General features: G+C 27.2%; 1 protein-coding gene and 1 pseudogene across 1 annotated transcript; one reads left to right on the top strand and one right to left on the bottom strand.

The window, feature by feature from the left end:
• Window positions 1-1414: 1414 nt before the first annotated feature.
• LOC149894114 (uncharacterized) lies at window positions 1415-6238 on the bottom strand. Its single transcript, XM_090097031.1, has one exon. It carries the CDS (start codon window positions 5919-5921, stop codon window positions 1692-1694), a length of 4230 nt encoding a protein of 1409 aa, XP_089953157.1. The 5' UTR covers window positions 5922-6238; the 3' UTR covers window positions 1415-1691.
• A 1743-nt stretch (window positions 6239-7981) lies between these two features.
• Window positions 7982-8514, top strand: LOC149894113 (uncharacterized; annotated as a pseudogene).
• The last annotated feature ends 11003 nt before the right edge of the window (window positions 8515-19517 follow it).

Raw genomic sequence — 19517 nt, 5'->3', positions numbered from 1 at the left:
TATTTTGCTAATATTCATTAAAATGATAAATTTTTCACTAAAACTTACGGCAGTTGGATCACAGGGGCAGGAATACCCTTGAAAAATGACCCCTGCATCCCCCTGATTGAAAGAAATTTTTTTTTGAAAAAAAAAAATTCTTTATATTGAAATCAATCATAAATTGTAATTAGGTTTCAAATTTTATCAAAATATATTTTGACGCTCAAAAGATACAGCCACATAAAGTTTAGGACCCCCTCATTTTTTTGAAGTTTTTAAATATTTTAAAAAATGGTCAAAAAAAGAAAAAAGATGCGGTTTTTAATTCGTTTTCAACGGTTTCTATTTCCTGTCAACCTGCTCGAAAGAGTGGTAAAAAAAAAATCTGAAGTAAAAATAACTTCAACTCAAAACCTCTAAAAATGAGCAGTGTAATTGCTCTGACTCGTAACGTTTCGTAATTATCCGGGACACAGTTTTTAAATTCCGAGAAAAAATGTATGTCCCGATTTATAACTTTATCCGGGATAATTGTTTCCTTTGTCTCGTTATTTTTTTCCGGAAAATTTCTCGTCTCGTTACGCTTTTCCCGGTTCACTTCGAGAAAACGATTCCGAGACGCAGACCCTTACTCAGATGTTAATTATCGTTTTACTAATAATAAAAAAATACAAAAGCTTACTTATAATCATGTAAAAATTTTGCAAAAACAAAATATTGCAAACAATTTCCATCGTTTTTTCGACTTTTTCCTAGGCGCCATTATGGTATTCTATTTAATCTATATAGCTAGTGGGTATTTAGAAAGCGCTTATTAATGTGACTTCGATATATAATAAGTTTTTTATATCAAGCTGTTTGAAATGCAGAATAGAAGTTTGTATTTCTGGTATCAAAATTTAGAAGAAAAAAGCTTAGCTAATGTGTGCACAGTTTTAAAAGAACAATTTTTCTCCAATTTCCAAATTGCTAAAAATGACCTTACTTTGTTTTCGAAAATAAAAAGAATGATTCAAAAAGTTAGGTTGCTCACTAAGAAAAAGAAAGAAGAATTTTTGCTTTTAAATTTTATCACCATTATCTGAAACAAATGTTCAGCCATTTTTGCAATCAATACCATTCTGAAAAAGAAAAAAATCTTTGAACGAACTACATCTCAAAATCAAAAAATAAAACTCTGAAGCGCAAAGTTGAAGAAATCGACAATTATTAAAGTTGTTAAAGTTTCTGAAGACAACTGTAACCAGTTCAATGGTCTTGAAAGTGAAAACAAAAAACTTAAATTGGCTGTAAAAACCAACAATGGAGAGAAAATAGAATTCGTAAGACAAACGATGCAGTGTAAAGCACTATATAGAGCAACAAACAAAAGCCTGTTGAGTCTAAAAAAAGTTTACCGCATTGAAACTAAAGAATAAAACAAACAAAATTCGAAATAAATAAGATTGCTTATCAAGATGTAAAATTAATTAAAGAAAAATAAAGAAAAATAAATAAAAATAAATTGATGCATTTAAAGCACAATTTGAAAAACAATCTCAAACTTTAAATATGGAATTCTAGACCGGCAAGATCTCTTGCGGCTCTAGCTTTAGTGGTTTAAATAAACTAGCTGATTTAGATACAATTCGGAATGTTGCAGGTGTAATAGTAGAAGAACTGGCAGTTTCTGTTTCTATCTCTGCAAGAACTGGCTGCTATCTCGGTATCTAGTTTAACCTCACTTGTAAATCTTTTTTGGTTCCTCTATTTAATGCCTCATTTATTTCATCCCTTATTTTTTCATGATTTGATTTTTCATCTTCCAATTGTTTCTTTAATAAAGGTTCTAATTGTACTTCTTCTTGTTTAAGCTGTCTTTCACACACCTCACTTAACCCATTATGGGCATCTGCTTTAGCAAAATCACCCTCCCTAGTTTTGCTTTCTGCCAAAGTAAATATTCGCTTAATGAATGATAAGTCAGTTTCTTCTGTAAAATCACCTTCTTTCATAAATGGCAACTGTAGTTCCTTAACGATTGCTTCCTTAAACTCCTTAAAATCTCCTCTTTTGTCAAATAAATTTAATAGTGTTTGTCCTAAGCTATTACATATAGTGGCTATCTTTTTAGGTGCAATATCCTTTAACTGCTTTAATATACCAGGAAATTCATCGCTGCCAATAAACTGGTTGGATAATTCACTAACATATTCCGCTTGCTTTTCCTCGTTATTTGGTAGCATGAAAAGTTGAATATAGCATTTAATTAACCGCTCATTACATTCTACTTGATTGTGAGCATCTTTTGTCGGGGTAACCTCCTTATACTCTCCTTCTCCTATAGGCTTATATTCATTCTTATATGTTGTGTTGTTAACTTTTAGTTCTTTATATAACTCTATAGCCTCATTTAATTTACCTTCTGCTTGTTGGTACTCTTTCTCTTTTATATATTCCTCCGCTTGACACATTTTTATTACCCCAAGTCCACTTCTGTTGCTTAAATATCCTTCAAAAAGTCCTAATTTTTCTCCTAAATACTTTGATAATTCAAAATATTTCTCACCATCATTTTTATCACCATGATAGATATAAGTCCTACCTAATAGGTAGATAATACTTGTATACATTTCTGGTAAATGTTTAAATTTATCAAGTTCTATATATATTTTATCCTTATTTAGGGTTTCAAAATTAGTTTTGACTTTATCTTTAAATTTGTCATCGATTCTATGTAACACATATTGCTCTATTAACTTTTTGGAGCAGAGTATTATTTCACGGACATTTTGCCCATTATGCCTGTCATAAAGATCATAACTAGCAAATGCATGCATACAGTATAAGCTATTTAGCAAGTGCTTGGGTGACACTTCTTCACTCATAAAATATTTATGCTCTTCCTGTTCTTCAAGCTTGGACACAAGGGTTACTAATTTTTCAACTTTTTTAAACATGCAATTGTTAAGTTGTCTTTGTTCTTTAGTCACATTATTAGCAGAAAAGGTTTTAACGTATTCTCCAGTCTCTTTTTCCATTTTTAAAATTATGCTTTCTATAGGTGTTTTAGACATGATTCCCCACATTCCTTTATTGTTTGGTACTGTGATATCATATTGTCCTTTAGCACTGTAAGCAAAACCTTGGTTATTTAAGAAGCTAGCCACATCTGGATGAGGTTCTTCCTTGTAGATCAGTTTCATCATATTTAGACTATCCTCAAAATACCTAATTGCCTGATCATATTGTCCTTTAGCACTGTAAGCAATACCAAGGTTATTTAAAATGCTAGCCACATCTGGATGAGGTTCTTCCTTATAAATTAGTTTCTTCATTTTTAGGCTACTCTCAAAACATCTAATTGCCTGATCACATTGTCCTTTAGCACTGTAAGCACTTCCAAGGTTATTTAAGGTGCTAGCCACATCTGGATGAGGTTCTTCCTTGTAGATCAGTTTCATCATATTTAGACAATCCTCAAAATACTTAATTGCCTGATCATATTGTCCATTAGCACTGTAAGCAATACCAAGGTTATTTAAGGTGCTAGCCACACCTGGATGAGGTTCTTCCCTGTAGATCAGTTTCATCATTCTTAGACTATCCTCATGATATTTAATTGCCTGATCATATTGTCCTTTAGCACTGTAAGCAAATCCTAGATTATTTAAAGATATAGCCACATATGGATGAGGTTCTTCCTTGTAGATCAGTTTTAACTGATCTAAACAATTTTCAAATCGTTCAATAGCTCTCTCATAGTCATTAACTCTTAGGTATATCCTACCTAAAATGTTTTTTAATTTTAAGTTATTGTAATATTTTGGGTCATTTAATGCTTGCTCTATATTAGTTTGAGCTTTTTTATATTGCATTAATCGATAATAGATGAGTCCTTTATTAGCACGATCATCTACATAAAAATCATTGCTATGGAAAAAAGCATGACGATCTGCATTAGCCAGTAAATTATATCGATCACAGAAGGCCTCCAATCTTTCATATAATGGCAGTGCAGTATAAAAATACTGGAAAAGACCACCTTGTTCGCCCAAATCTTCCTCTGATAAGTTAAACATTTGTTTAGCTTGCTCTTTTACTTTAAACTCAGTTTCAGCAGATTTACTGGAAACAGACATATACTCTTTTTGGGTTTTATGGCAAGAATAGGTCTTTAATCTAAGGGTTGTAGCAAATATTAGTGCATTTTTTAAATTAAATGCTGCTTCTGGGGTAATAACCTTTTCACCCTTTAACTTATCAACTATATCCCAGTTACTGTCTCCTTCTATACCGTAATATAAGCCAAGATTATATATTAGGCGGTCAGGTAAACGATAAATTTCCTGCTTAACATCAACTAATCTCCCTTCACTTTCAGCGCCAAATTTAGGTGCTAGCCTATGTAGATCTCCTTCAAAATGATTTTCTTTAAATTTTAAACCTGGTGTTTGTTGAAGATAATTAAGTTCCACCCTACCTTCTTCTAACAGCTTTATAGCCCTTATCTCACAGTTTAATCTTCCTTGCTCATCACTTTCACTTTTACTGGTCAAAAACTTTGTAACCTCTTCTTTATAGCTAATAACAAGCTGCTTATCGCCATGCACATAACAAACATTTTCTAATATATATGGTAAGTTCTTATCTCTATGTTCTGCCTCATCCTTTTTATTGCGCACATATTTAAGCATTTCATCTATTGTTTGCACTAACTCACATTGTTTGTCATTATCTATCCTACCAAGTGGAGTTTTACCTCTGAAATCAAAATTTACTCCTCTATGTACTAGGTGGCTCAAATCAATATGATATTTACTAGTAGGAATAATACTCTCTCCTAAATTGATTACCTTAAAGTGTACCAAATGGCTTAAATTCTTAAAATACTCTTTAATTTTAGGATCTTTACTTCGTTTGTAATCCTCGTTTTCCGTGAGAATAGCAAATTCTAAGTCTGAATACGGAGTCATCTGACGGAGTGCCATTGAACCAAGTCCTATTACTGCATATTTACAAGGTGGCCCGCCAATATCTTGTTCACTATCACAATATAGTTTGCTTAAAAACTTTTGCATGTCATCAGCTATTGATTTAAACAAGTTGCTTACTTCTTCTACATATAATCCCTGATATTTTTGTTTTTCTTCTTGATTATTAATTGCTTGTTTTCGAATATTTTCAGCGCTTTGTAGCTTTTGATCAATGTTGTTCCGTAATTTTTTCAATGACTGTTTATTACTATCTTTTTCTTGTTGAAAAAATGGCATTGTTTCTTGAGCTCCAACAATTGTTGAGAATATCAGTTCTTGTAAGTGACTTAATTGCTCTTGTGGATAAATCTTCTGTTGTGTTATAAATGTCATTTTATCTTCAGCAGTTATTTTGTTAAACTTCTCATTTATAATTGTTATAACATATTGATAAAATATTGCTGCATCTGTGTAATATTTAAGTTTTACATTCAACTCTCCTTCCATTGTTTCACTTAAGTCTCCTAACTTAGTAGTTAAATAGCCAAGATCATTTAGTATGATTACTAAACTCTTTAATTCTTCTTCAGTTTTTTTGTAAGCAAATTGCTTTACTAAATTTCCATATTCAGTTTTTTCCATCTCTTTTAAAATGCTAGTTTTTGTCTCTTTATTTTGTAGACCTTCAAACGTTATAAACTGCTGTACATTTTTCTGTATTGTTTCTAATTTATAACTTTCTTGTATTTTCTTGTATGTTTTGAAATGTTTTTTAGCTAGAGTGTGTTGAGGTTCTTTTTTTAAAACCTCTTTATAACTTTTCCGAGCTAAATATAGAAATCCCAGCTTTTCATATGCACGGGCTTTTTTATAAAGTATCGAAGCATAGTCAGTATCACCGATAACAACTTTGTCACTATCAGATTTTTCTAGTGTTTTATGCCAAGTGATAATTGCTTCATAATGCTTTTTTTGTTTTGCCATAATTATACCAGCTAATATTATTTGACCTTCTAATATTAGAAATTGCTGTACACAAGTCTCTATTGTTTCTAATTTAGAATTCTCTAATATATATAGAATTTTCTTGTAAGTTATTAAACAATGTTAGCTTCAGTGTGAGAAGGTTCCATTCTTAAGCTAAATAGAGACATCCTTGATATTTTAGCACGGACTTTTTAATAAAGAATCGTGGCATAATCTGTCTCACCAATAACTCCTTTATTACTACAAGCTCTCTCAAGTGCTTTAAGCCAAGATAATTACTTCATAAAATTTTTTAAACACAATCATATATACTAGCTAAAAATAGTTTATAGTCAAAAATAAATATTAATAGAAAATATTGTACCAGTTTAGTGCTAAATTATATATGAAATTTATATTTTAACACAATTTCAAGTTGAAAAAACATTTTTTGAAATTTTTTTGACATTTCTTAATAAAAGTTTTTGTATAAAAATGATAATAATAACAGTAATAATAATAACAGTAATAATAATAACAGTAATAATAATAACAGTAATAATAATAACAGTAATAATAATGATAATAACATTAACAATATTAATAACAGTAATAATAACAATAACAGTAATATTAATAACAGTAATAATAATGATAATAACATTAACAATATTAATAACAGTAATAATAACAATAACAGTAATAATAACAATAACAGTAATAATAACAATAACAGTAATAATAACAATAACAGTAATAATAACAATAACAGTAATAATAACAATAACAGTAATAATAACAATAACAGTAATAATAACAATAACAGTAATAACAATATTAATAACAGTAATAATAACAATAACAGTAATAACAATACTAATAACAGTAATAACAATACTAATAACAGTAATAACAATAACAATAACAGTAATAACAATATTATTAACAGTAATAACAATATTAACAATATAAATAACAGTAAAGTAAAAGCAGTAAAAATAACAGTAATAACAATAATAATAACAATAATATTAACAGTAATAACAGTAATAACAATAACAATAATAATATTAATAATAATAATAATAATAAAAATAATAATAATAATAAAAATAATAATAATAATAAAAATAATAATAATAATAAAAATAATAATAATAATAAAAATAATAATAATAATAAAAATAATAATAATAATAAAAATAATAATAATAATAATAAAAATAAAAATAATAATAATAATAATAAAAATAATAATAATAATAATAATAATAATATATAAAAACAACAACAATAACAATAACAATAAAAACAATACCGTAAACCAGGGTAACTTTGGCCAGCGGGGTAACTTTGGCCAGCGGGGTAACTTTGGCCATTTTTAAAAATTTTAATTAAACATCTGTAACTTTTAAACAGTTAAGTAGCGTTTTGCTAATTTTGTTTTATTTGTAAATGCAATCTTTCTTGCTTAAATTTTGATCTGAAGTTTGTTGCAAATGCTCTTTACTATAAGTGAAAAAGAATGAAAACTACAACATGGTAAAACACAATCAAAAACTGTAAAACAAAATGTTTTCTGGGCAAAGATAAAAATGATAGCAAACAACTCAGTTTTTCTTCTGTTTTAAAGACAAACATTCAGATAATATTAAGCGAAAAGTTTTTGGCTCAAGTAACAACATTCTGGTTTTTTTAAAGGGTGGTCAAAGTTCCCCGTAGGTTTATACCCTTTTGGGGTAACTTTGGTAATGTAAATAATATTTATTTTAAAGTAGTCTGATCGTTATTTATCATAAATAATATTTTTTTGAAGTATGTTATCCAAATAATTTATTTTGAAAAACAGCTTTTAGCATGAATGTATTTTAGGATTTTAAAAAAAGTATATTTTCTTGTTAAACTATTTGTTGTTGTTGTTGCTAAATCATAATTTTATTAATTTTATAACAAAATTAAAATTTATAGACTCTTTTTTTTAAATTTAATTGCCATTTAATAAAGTTATATAATAGTTTAATAAATTACTATATTTCAGTTTGCTTGTGTTGTTTATATTTACTTTTGTTTAAAGCATAATGCCTCAAAAATAAAACAAGCATATTGTTGGAAAACATGCTTGCAACACTTGTTCTAATACTATTCTTTTGAAAGAGTGTATGGGTGCAATTAATGAAGTTATGTCTATTCGTCAAGCCTCAAAAAGGTTTAGTATACCAAGAAGCACTATACATAATAAAATGAAGTCAAAGCATAAAAAATGCATTGGTGCACCAACCATATTTACTTATGATGAGGAGCAGTTATTTTCATCTTGAATCAAGGTTATGTGTGATTGGGGATTTCCATTAAATAAACTTGATGTTAAAATGTTAGTAGCTAGTTATTTAAAATCGCAAAATCGTACTGTAAAAGTATTTTAAAACAATATTCCTGGTGATGATTGGGTCTCAAATTTTATGAAACATTCACAGTTAACCCATAGAATTGCATCAAATGTTAAAAGAAAACGTGCAGCTATAAACAAAGAACAATTAAAAACTTATTTTGACAATATTAGGCTTGATCTTGAAGGAATTCTACCTTGAAACAGCATCTTAAGGTGAATCAGTCTTTATTGAATTTATGATAGATTACTGAAGAGATGCCTAAATTTAAAAAAAAGTTGTTTGTTTAATTTTTTAGTACTCTTATTTTTTTGCTTTTTCTGACATATAATAAAAAAATTTTTAATCATTCGATTAAAAAATAGTTTCAAAAAATCAAATTATTTTAGCTAATATGTTTCTTTAATACTGTTTATATTTATTTCTATTGTCCCTTATTTACTTTCTTGACACATTTTAGGTACCCCTTTTTGAAATAAATGCTAACTGTAAGTTTAAATTACATTAAATGTGGTTAAAAACACTTAATTTACATCCCCTGCTAAAAAAACAATTTACTATGACAAAGTTACCCCATTGCTGGGTAACATTGACCACCTAATTATTTCCATAAAATCTTGGAGTTGGTGAATACAATGAATACACCATTTTACTAATTAAATGACATTAATAATGCACAACTTTGAGCATCAAAATAGTCTTGGAAAAATGTTCCTTTTTTTCAAAAAGTTAACTTCTTTATCAAAATTGGTACAAAGTTACCCCGGCTTACGATAACAATAATAACAAAAATAATAATAACAATAACAACAATAACAATAATAATGATAATAATAATTATAACAATGATAAAAACTTAATACTAATTTGTTTTTATAACATTATAGAATGCAACTTCTAAAACTCTAAGTAGTTATCTAATTTTATAGCTCAAAATAATTGCATTTTTCATTAAAATATTTAGACTGCTAAAAATAATACGAATGTTACTTTTAAAAGCGGTTATTGTGCTTTGTTAAAAATAGTGCCAAAAAAAACAATATTATGAGTTATAATCTTATTATAGTACTCTTATATTGCTATGTGAACTATCTAGTTAATTATAAAAAATGAGAGGAAGAAATTTAAATGAAACTTATGTCTATTTTTACAAAGTTATTTATTTTTGAGTTTGTTTGTGTACATTCTTCTTAGTATTTCGGTCTTTGTCATATCTTTAAGAACTTCTAAGTTACAAACATTCTTGCAATAACAACACCAGAATGTTTTTAAAAAAAATTAATAAAAAATAGCACATAAGGAAACACATTAAAAATTTCAAGCATAAAGTTCAGCTTAGTTTCTAAGATAAAAAAAGAACAAAAAGTTTCAAAATTAAAATATAAATACTTTAAACTATTTTCTATTTATCACTTTTTTTGCTTTTCTTAACAGTATATTACATTGCAATCATAACCAAGCAACAAAACTAAACAAATGTCTTCAAAATTTCTGTAATTCTTCTTAAGTATTTTTCAAATACATAAATTAAGTACTGTAATTGTACTTGTATTAAATGCCTAAATAATTTGAATTAAAACCTAAGTACTTAAAGCTATATTGCTTGTCCTGTGACATCAAATATACTATTTTTAGTTTGTTAAAGTATAAGAAAGACCATACAGTATAGGGCTAACAAAATATTTATAAGTAATTAATATAATAAGTATTTAGATCAACAGACCACTAAATAAGACCACTAAATAGATATGTGTTATGAAATTACTGAAATTAAGAGTATTTAAACTTAAAAATTATGCACTTAAAAAAAAGATGTCTCTTTGCCAGACAACTTTTGTCAAAAAAAGCTTTCAGAACTGATGAGTTAAGTAAAACATCAAACTTTGTGAAACATTTAAAAAAAATTCATTCAAATATGTAAGACAATCAAACTATATTATTAAACTTGTTTTAACAAAAGACAGAAAATAATATAACTCAACAAACTGTTTGTTACATAGAATAAAACACAATGACAAATTTTTTTGTCAAATCAATTCATGATACATAAATCAGAATCAAAATACTTCTTAAAACAAAAACATGCTACAGAACATTATGTATTATTCAGCAGAAACCAATCACAAGATTGATTTGAAAGATGCATGTTCACATATTGTCTATTGCCCATTTTGAAAAAATCTACTTTTTAAGCACTTTTCATCAGTTGTAGAAAGAACTACATGCATGCGTCATGAAAAAACATAACTTATAACATATATAATACAGATGCAAAACAAGTAGCTTTGGATGAGAAGCTTGCCCAGATAAATACCTTTAATATGGATTAAAGACAAAACGTTGAGAGCAAAAAAGATTGCTTACATTTTTCAAAGTCAGCTAAAGAGTTTAGGAAGTCTCATAAGGCACTTAGTGCTTTTTTTTAAAACTCTTAAAAGTCTCTCTAAAAATGTTACTTAGAGGTTTTTGCAAAGTTATACTTTAATAATGTGACTTATATATTTCTTACATTTTTCTTTTCTCTTTTCTTTATCTTATTTAGGTCATTATTAATAAATTACTATTTGCAATGACCTGAGTTTTTTGTAACATCTTTAACACAAAATATATTGATCGATTTATATTGATTGATTTTTTTGAAACTAATATCCAGGTGATTTTGTACTAAAAAGCAAAACATTGGCAGCCTGGTTTTTATTATTAAAAAAATGTTTTTTTGGATTAAAGTAGGCGCGAAAGTTTTTTCGAGTGTAATTAGATAAACGAGTATGAAACATCTTATTCTTGTGAAGCATTTGATTCTTTCTTGAGAATTTTATTTTTATAAAAGAATTTGACTATTTTTTTAATAAAAATTTGCATTATCATTAAAGAAAAAAGTCGAGTAGCCCCAGAAACAATTGGATATAAGAAAGTGGCACTGATGAAGCATCATTCCAAAGACGTAGCAGGTAATTCCTTAAATTTACCGCAGATTTCCCTAATTCCGAGCAGTCCCTAATTCCGAACAGCTTTAGTTCACTTATTGTTTCATCTTTTATTTTTGTGGGATTTTCAAAATGAAAACTGATTAATAAATTTGAAGACTTGGGTAATGAGAATATGAAAAAATACTTTCAAAATATATATTGATACCATTAAATTTTTTAATAACAAAAGACTTTTTAAAAACCTGAAAAACCAACAAAAATAAAACCTACTTAAAAAAGAGAATTTTAATTGCGTACTGTTCGATGTAGAATTTGATGGTGATTATTTATCTGAAAAAAAGAAGTCAAAAATTAGCAATGCTTCGTAAGAAATCTTAAAAAGCAGTACTTTTCTGCATATTTAAAACGTTTCCCTAATTCCGAACAGTTTTTGGAATGCACTTTTTTTTGAAAAAGTTAGCGTTTTTACGTGCAATTAATTAACAACAATATTTAACAAAAGTATTTAAACGACATTAACCTAGAAACTAATAAACGCCTTTAACCTTTTTATTGAATTTCAAAACGACTTGTTTATCTTAACGTCTGTTAATAAGAAAAAAATGTCAAAATTTAAAAAAAATGAAGATCGCGAAAGAAAAATTATTACAATTATTACAATACAAAATTACAATGAACAAAGTTTCAGTCTTTGAATTACTGCCATTTCAAAATACAACTGCGTAAAGGATAAAACTGCATTGCTATATGATTAAAAAGCACTACAATCTTCCTATTTGATTAATGGGGAAGCATTCACTAAGGCTGCAACCAACCTGATACTAATAACTGTGATTTCTTCTGGTTAACTGACAGAAGCAGGCAGTGACTGTGAAGTTTTTTTTTTTAACTGATTACAAAAAAGTAATGGAAGACAGGATCTAATAAATAGATAATGCACACACTGCACCAACACAATGTTATACTCTTACACTAAAATAAAAGTAATTTTAAATTTTACCTAACTCTAGAGGTCTACGCTAGCATAAATTATTTACTTTTTAAAGTTGAATGCCATTTTTTGGGATTTGATATGTACGTTTGGAATTTTGAAACATGTATTCCTAATTCCGAACGAAAACTTTACTTTTTAAATTTAAAAATAAACAATACTTTTATAATATACTTGTAGCTTAATATGGTTAAATTCAGATTAGGTTCCAGTTTATTTATTTAAAAAAATTAATATGAAATTCAAAAAGCAAGCGGAGTTATTCAACTTTAAGTACGATTTTGTTCGGAATTAGGGAAATCTACGGTAAATGTTTTAAGAAAAAGACAAAAAAAATGGTTTCTTTACCACAATTAACATCCTTTTTTTTAACTCTATGAAAAGATCATAACAAGTTAGCATAAAGGTACTAATCCAAATATCAACTAAACACATTTAAACTGCTATTTCCTTTTTTAGCGAAAAAATTAATCTCAAGAAAATCAGCAGTTTTTAAAAAGGTGCTTATTTTTGTGATTTATTATAAAATAAGAGTGCAATCCAATAATATTATGATAGTATCAAAAATAAAATTTTGTTGAAAGTATTTAAAGGCTGCAATCTCACTATTCATGTTCAATCGCTGAATTAGCAGCATTAGAACTTGAATATCCACCAATTACATTATTAGGTTATATTTCAACCTTGTTAATAAATTTTAATTAAATCAATTATTACCGGTGATTTTTAAAGAAAAGCAAATATTTCAAACTCACTTTATATGATAATAACTCTCTCTTTTCTCAGTAAACTCGAGTTATAACAACAATATCAGTATGTAGTTTTCTCCTCGCATTTTACAAATCAGTAAATAGCAATATTCTTCTCTCCTCACTAAAACACTCCCTTATACAAATTTTCTCCTCCATTTATACCGTATACTTTTCCTAAAATATCCTTCAAAAACCGTCATAAATAACCGCAAACACATATTTACAATTCTTTGGTTTTCACTGATGAAAACTAATAAAACTATTAAATCCATAACGTCATTAAATGTTCTAGAACTTTCCGCAACAGAATAACACAGTATCATTTCTATCCTGGGGCCAATGCTATAAACATAAAAAACGAAGTTTTTTCCGTAAAACATGAAGTTTTTACCGTAAAAAGCGAAGAAAAAAAAAGTCCATTGCTATAAACATTCAAAAAATTCCGTTTTTAAGATAAAAACTTCGTTTTTAAATCCAATGCTATAAACGAACAAGGGAATCGCCTTTTCAGATAAAAAATGCGTTTTTTCGAAAAAAAACTTCAGATAGATTTTTGATCTCAATTTTAGATATTTTCTTCGTGATTTTTGGCGGCCATTGCTGGAACAACGTTAGCGCTTCAAAATCATTGAACATTCTTTGTTTGTGTTTTTATGCAGATATTTTATAGATAAAGCTTAAAAGGATTTTGGTAACTTCATAATAAACTAATTACTTAAAATCTGCATTTAATCGATTATTCAGTTCCTTGTTGTGCTTCGTTAACAATGCATGCATGAATTTAAAATTCCATACTTATTTATGAAGGTTTTCGATAGTAATTCTGGTTAAACAAATTTTTCATAGTGTTTGACTAAAGAAAAGTATAAAGAGTTGATAAATATGCCATATAATACACAAATACACAACAAAATAATACACAAATACACAACAAAATAAAATGCTGTTTAAAGAACTTAAAATGTTACTAGCAATAAAGATCAGAGAAAACAAAGAGGTTCTTCTTGGGAAGCTTAGTATGTTTTAATTAGCAAACTATTTAAATAAAAATATGTATTGCTACATTATATTTTATATATATATATATATATATATATATATATATATATATATATATATATATATATATATATATATATTACAAATGTTATAGTATAAGTATGTAATATATAGTATATATTAACATAATATAAGTATGTAATCAATCAATCATATTTCTAAATAAAGATTTTACATTCGAGTTTATATACAAATAGTTATAAACTAATGTAAAGTAAGCTACTAACAGTGCTAATGATATATAACAAGGGTAATAATAATGGCAATTTAATCATTCTATTCAAAAACAGCAGAGATATATTACAGTATATAAAATTAACAGTGATAACATGATGTAATGTATAGTATATATCAATTTTATATATATGTAAATATATATATATATATATGTAAATATATATATACTTCCAATAGTTTTATTAACTTAATACACTAACATTGAAAATAGCTTCTCCTACACTGTATAATACGATAAATTGTGTTGGTAAAGATTCCATGACAGTCTCTGAGAACATGAAAAAAAACATTTGTGCCAATAAATTGAAGAAATGCTTAGTATAATGTTGCAAATTGCTTAGTATAATGTTGCAAATCATCTTTAAGCCTAGTTTCTAAAAAATCTAATACAGCTCTTGGGACTCGATACTGCTCTCGAAAAACGTTGTCAGAAACATCTTCGTTAAAAAAGCGACCATTAAACTAAAATGATATTGAAAAACAAAACAAAAATATAATTTCTGCGCCTATTTAGTTTGATTTCTGATTTTGTTCGATAAAAAATCATTATATATATATATATATATATATATATATATATATATATATATATATATATATATATATATATATATATATATATATATATATATATATATATATATATATATATATATATATATATATATATATATAGTAATTTTAAGTAATGTTTTAAACACCAACCTCTCGAGGCAATCGGTGGCGAAGCTAATTTTCTGCAACTTCGAAATCTAAGTCTTCGCCCGAAAAAATTAAATTTATGTTCCTACTTTAATTTTACACAGCTTTTTTAAACACCAAATACTAGAATGTAAAAATATTCATAAAAGTAGAATAGACAGCACAGCATACTTAATGACTAATAAAATTCATTAATTAGGCCTAATAAATAAAAATTACAATAAAAATTACTATTATATAACTACTATGTATTACGGATAAAAAAGTTCGTGAATTTTAGTGACGTATACGTTTTATGCTTTATAGCAATGGCCGAAAAAAATACAAACAGCGATAAATTCTTCGAGATTACGAACTTTTTTTCGTACGTGAAAAATTGCGTTTTTACGAAAGATTTTTTTTCTCGAAAAAAACTTCGAATTGTTTATAGCATTGGCCCCTGGTCCTAAGGCAAGACTTGAATTTACTAAATTCATGGACCTTTAAGAGATGGACGTGCAGCCTATTGTTTTTTTGCGAACTATTCTCGTTGCGCATTGTTACAAATCTTTTGTTTTAAACAATAGAAATTAAATTATATTAAAGTCTGTCGGATTCGTCGAAAACTTTTGGTCTCATCTAACCAGTCACATCAACTTCCTTTTAGTTATTCAAGATAACAGCAATAGAATCAGGTTTTAAGCTTAATTTTATATAGATAGACGTTCTTAATATCTTAATAACGCTGATGATTATACAGAAATTGAGATCATTTACTTATCTACTTTAGTACATGTATAACTAGAGATATAATAAATAATACAAAATATCAACTAGTTTTGTAGCTATCTAAAGCGCAATGGTTTCATGTCCAGGGAACTACTCTATCTACTATATTGCTGTAGACTTCTAGTTTATGAATATTATAGACTTTTCTATTTTTATGTTTAACAACAGAAATATATACAGTTAAGGATAAATAACTTATTCATAAAATGAATGTAAATTCAATAAAGAAAAAAATATTTTATCACAGTTTTAAAAAATTTAGCAAAGTCAATTTATGGCAAACCGCAAGAATAACTAAGCTTTTAATTTTAACATAACATGATTTACCAGCTATATATAAACAAAATTTTATTTGACAAAAACAAATTGGTATTACACAGCGTAGTTAAGGTGCTTTTCAAAAAACTGCCGTCAGTCGGTTATTAGTTTAAACAATCAAGATATTTCCGGTAAATATCTGGTCTGCAATAAACCATTAGATATTTTATTGTAAAAACGCGTTTATTTGCGCATTAGCTATAACTTCCAGACCTGTGAAATCTCATGTTCTTGGACTCTATTTTTTAATTTAGACCTTGCTGGGCGCTGGAAATATCTTAATTATTGCAAAAACATTTAAACAATAGAAAATTCATTTAGAAAACAGAAGAAAAAGAGCTACAACTCCCAGCGTCTCATTTTTTTGTGAACTTTTACTTAATAAGTAGGTAACATAGTAATTTTGAGTAAAAATAACATGTTTTTTATAAAATTATCAGTTTAAACACTTTATAAATGTTCTATCTCTTTTGATCTGTAATCATGTCCAAATTAAGGATATTTTGTAATTTGATTTATGTCAATTTGATGCAAACCGATTGAGCAAAATCGCAAAATACCTCAAATATACACTTTACAAAAACCCTAGATACTGTCTACACATTCTTCTTTTTTTTAAAAAAAAAAAACACAAGCAGATATAGTTTTCATAAAAAATATTGAATTCAAATTTATTTCATCTCATTCAAAACCTAAGTTATAGGTTGTCAAAGTTAGGAATTTTGTTGGAATATTCGGATAAAATTTTACTGACTCGCCTTAACTACCCTGAGTATGTGCCTTTTATGACAAATGAAATAATATATGAAATATGAAAAACGAAAACATGAAATACCTGGCCGCATTTTGCAAGATAATTTTAAATTTGAATAACTTTTTGAAAGGTTTTGCATTATAAAATGAATTATAAAAAATCCCATTAAAAAATACACCTACTAAAAAATAATGCATACTCATGTAGTTTAAGGCCAGCCTCCGTAAATTTCGGGTTTGTTTCGTTTATCTGAAGGGTGACGTAAAATTGTGCCGTTCAGATCCCGCGGGATTTTTCCAAGGAGGTTTAATACACAGGAGACGGCATAACGTGACTTTTTTGAAGCCAGTTTTGAAATTTGGCCGCCATCTTGGTTAACTGAAAAGAAATTCGCGGAACTAAGGATTTTATTTAAAACTTTGTTAAACCAAATCAAAATATTGCAATGATTGCAATCAAATGATTGAATAATTGGTCAGTTTATGCTTGGTAACTTATACTATCATGTAAAGAATTATTTGCTAACTGATAGTCTTCTTCAGTTCATTTCAATAACATTCGGAATACTGAAAAAGACATTCAGATACCTGTATTTAAACATGCTACCAACAGAGACTGTATTTCAGATACACGAAAGATTCTTGTGAAAAGAAAACCATATGTTTGTGAGTTGAAACAAGATGTATTTACATGTATATAAGATAATAAGCTATAGCTTAAGTGTTTGTATATATATATATATATATATATATATATATATATATATATATATATATATATATATATATATATATATATATATATATTATATATATAATTAAGTTATAACTTTTTATTTAGCTTTTAATGATTTATACTGAATAATAATAAAATGATAAATATTGACAAACAGATTTAAATTGGCATGCCATCTTGAGATTGTACTGGTGGCATTACATTTTAATGTTATGTAAATGGTTGATACAGAGAGAAAATTTTCCCAAGTTGTCTGCAAAGTATAAAAATGAAAGTTTATAAATTCATATTTTGATATTGGTGAGGTTATAAACACAGTAATAAAGATATCAAACAAACGAGAAATTTTTACTACTGAAAATTTTACTACTGATATCTAAAATAATGACAAAGTTATAAATAAAAAATCATATGTAGTATATTTATTGCAAAAAAAAAACTCACATATAATATATTTATTTCAATAAAAAACTATTAAGTGATTTTTCTGAAATCCCCCTTCCAGAATTGACAGTGTTTTTAAATGCATGTCTTTTACTACCCTAAGTTATTCAAAAGAAAATTTGAAAATTAACACAAATTTTTTTTTGTGTTCAATTTCAAATTTGTAAGCTTTATCCTGGTTTGTATTAAATTTCAAATTTGTAAACTATTTCCTGGTTTGCAAGTACCCTTCAGCAAAACAGTTTATTGGAACAGTACATAATGATATTCAAGATATTTTTCGTGGAAACTGTTTGCTATTGGAAATTGTACCTATTTTGACTGCTTCCAGTAAATACTAAAACATTGAAAACATTGATGTTCCTTCTGTTTGTGTTTTGAATAACTCTACTACCAGAAATAGGATTATTGAACTACTAGAAAACTCTGTTACTGATCATGATTATTTTTTAGTTCCTGATACTAGTTGTTTGTCTACATGTTCACAAAGTATTGTGGCTTATATTGCAGGATTTGCTGTATTTAGGGGAAATTCTGGGGAATTCGCTACACTGTGAAACATGTATTTCAGCGCTAAATACAAGTAGCAAACAAGAACAATATGCATTAACTTGAAAACAAAAGGTGCATTATTGATATTTCCCTTAAAAGATGATCATGACATTTGCATTTTGTGTCAATGTAGAACACAACAGCAATGATTCATTATACTTGTCAAATATAAGGAGCCATGCAATTTTGCAGTCAGTATATCAATTCACAAACGCTTGTTTTTATTTCCACAAGAAACGTTCATACTGTGTAAAACTAATTGCTAATTTTTTGTTGACATACAACTATCTGAATGTCTGTTTCAGTATTCCATATATTTTGGAATAAGCTGAACCAGATAATCAGTTAGCAAACAATTCATTGTAACATAATATAACCTCGAAAGTATAACTGGCGAATTATTTATTGACTTGTTGCAATGCTTTGATTTCGTTTCATCTGTGTTTTCTCCATAGTTCTGCGCAAAATATAAAAATGTTTTGGGTCAACCAAGATGGCGGCTGACTTTCAAAACTGGCTCCAGCGCGTTTTATATAAACGTATATACCGTGCCGTCTCCTGTGTATTAAACCTCCTTGGATTTTTCTAATCGTTTATAATAAAGCGGTGACTAAAACAGTCCGACAGGAAAATTTTCTAATTTTTTGAGTATATATCATGAGTTCATAACATGTTATGAATTAGTATATAATATAATGATTTATAACAAACCACATTATTTATTATTCAAATCTTGAATACTTATTATTTGCAAAATATTTTTTAAATTAGATGTAAATTGTGTTAGTGTATTTTACAAAATTAGTGCTCAATGTTCAGAACAAAACATAGAAAATAGAAAGTGCTCAATGTTCTTAAAGAACAAAAAATTAGAAAAACTTCTTGACGATTCTGAAAAAAGAGAAACTGGCAGCGTATATATATATACATATATATATATATATATATATATATATATATATATATATATATATATATATATATA

This window comes from Hydra viridissima, unplaced genomic scaffold (genome assembly GCF_058129835.1).
Source record: "Hydra viridissima isolate aposymbiotic clone 2 unplaced genomic scaffold, HvirCarnegie_v1 scaffold_1, whole genome shotgun sequence".
Classification (NCBI taxonomy): domain Eukaryota; kingdom Metazoa; phylum Cnidaria; class Hydrozoa; order Anthoathecata; family Hydridae; genus Hydra; species Hydra viridissima.
This window is presented reverse-complemented; position numbering and strand designations above follow the sequence as displayed.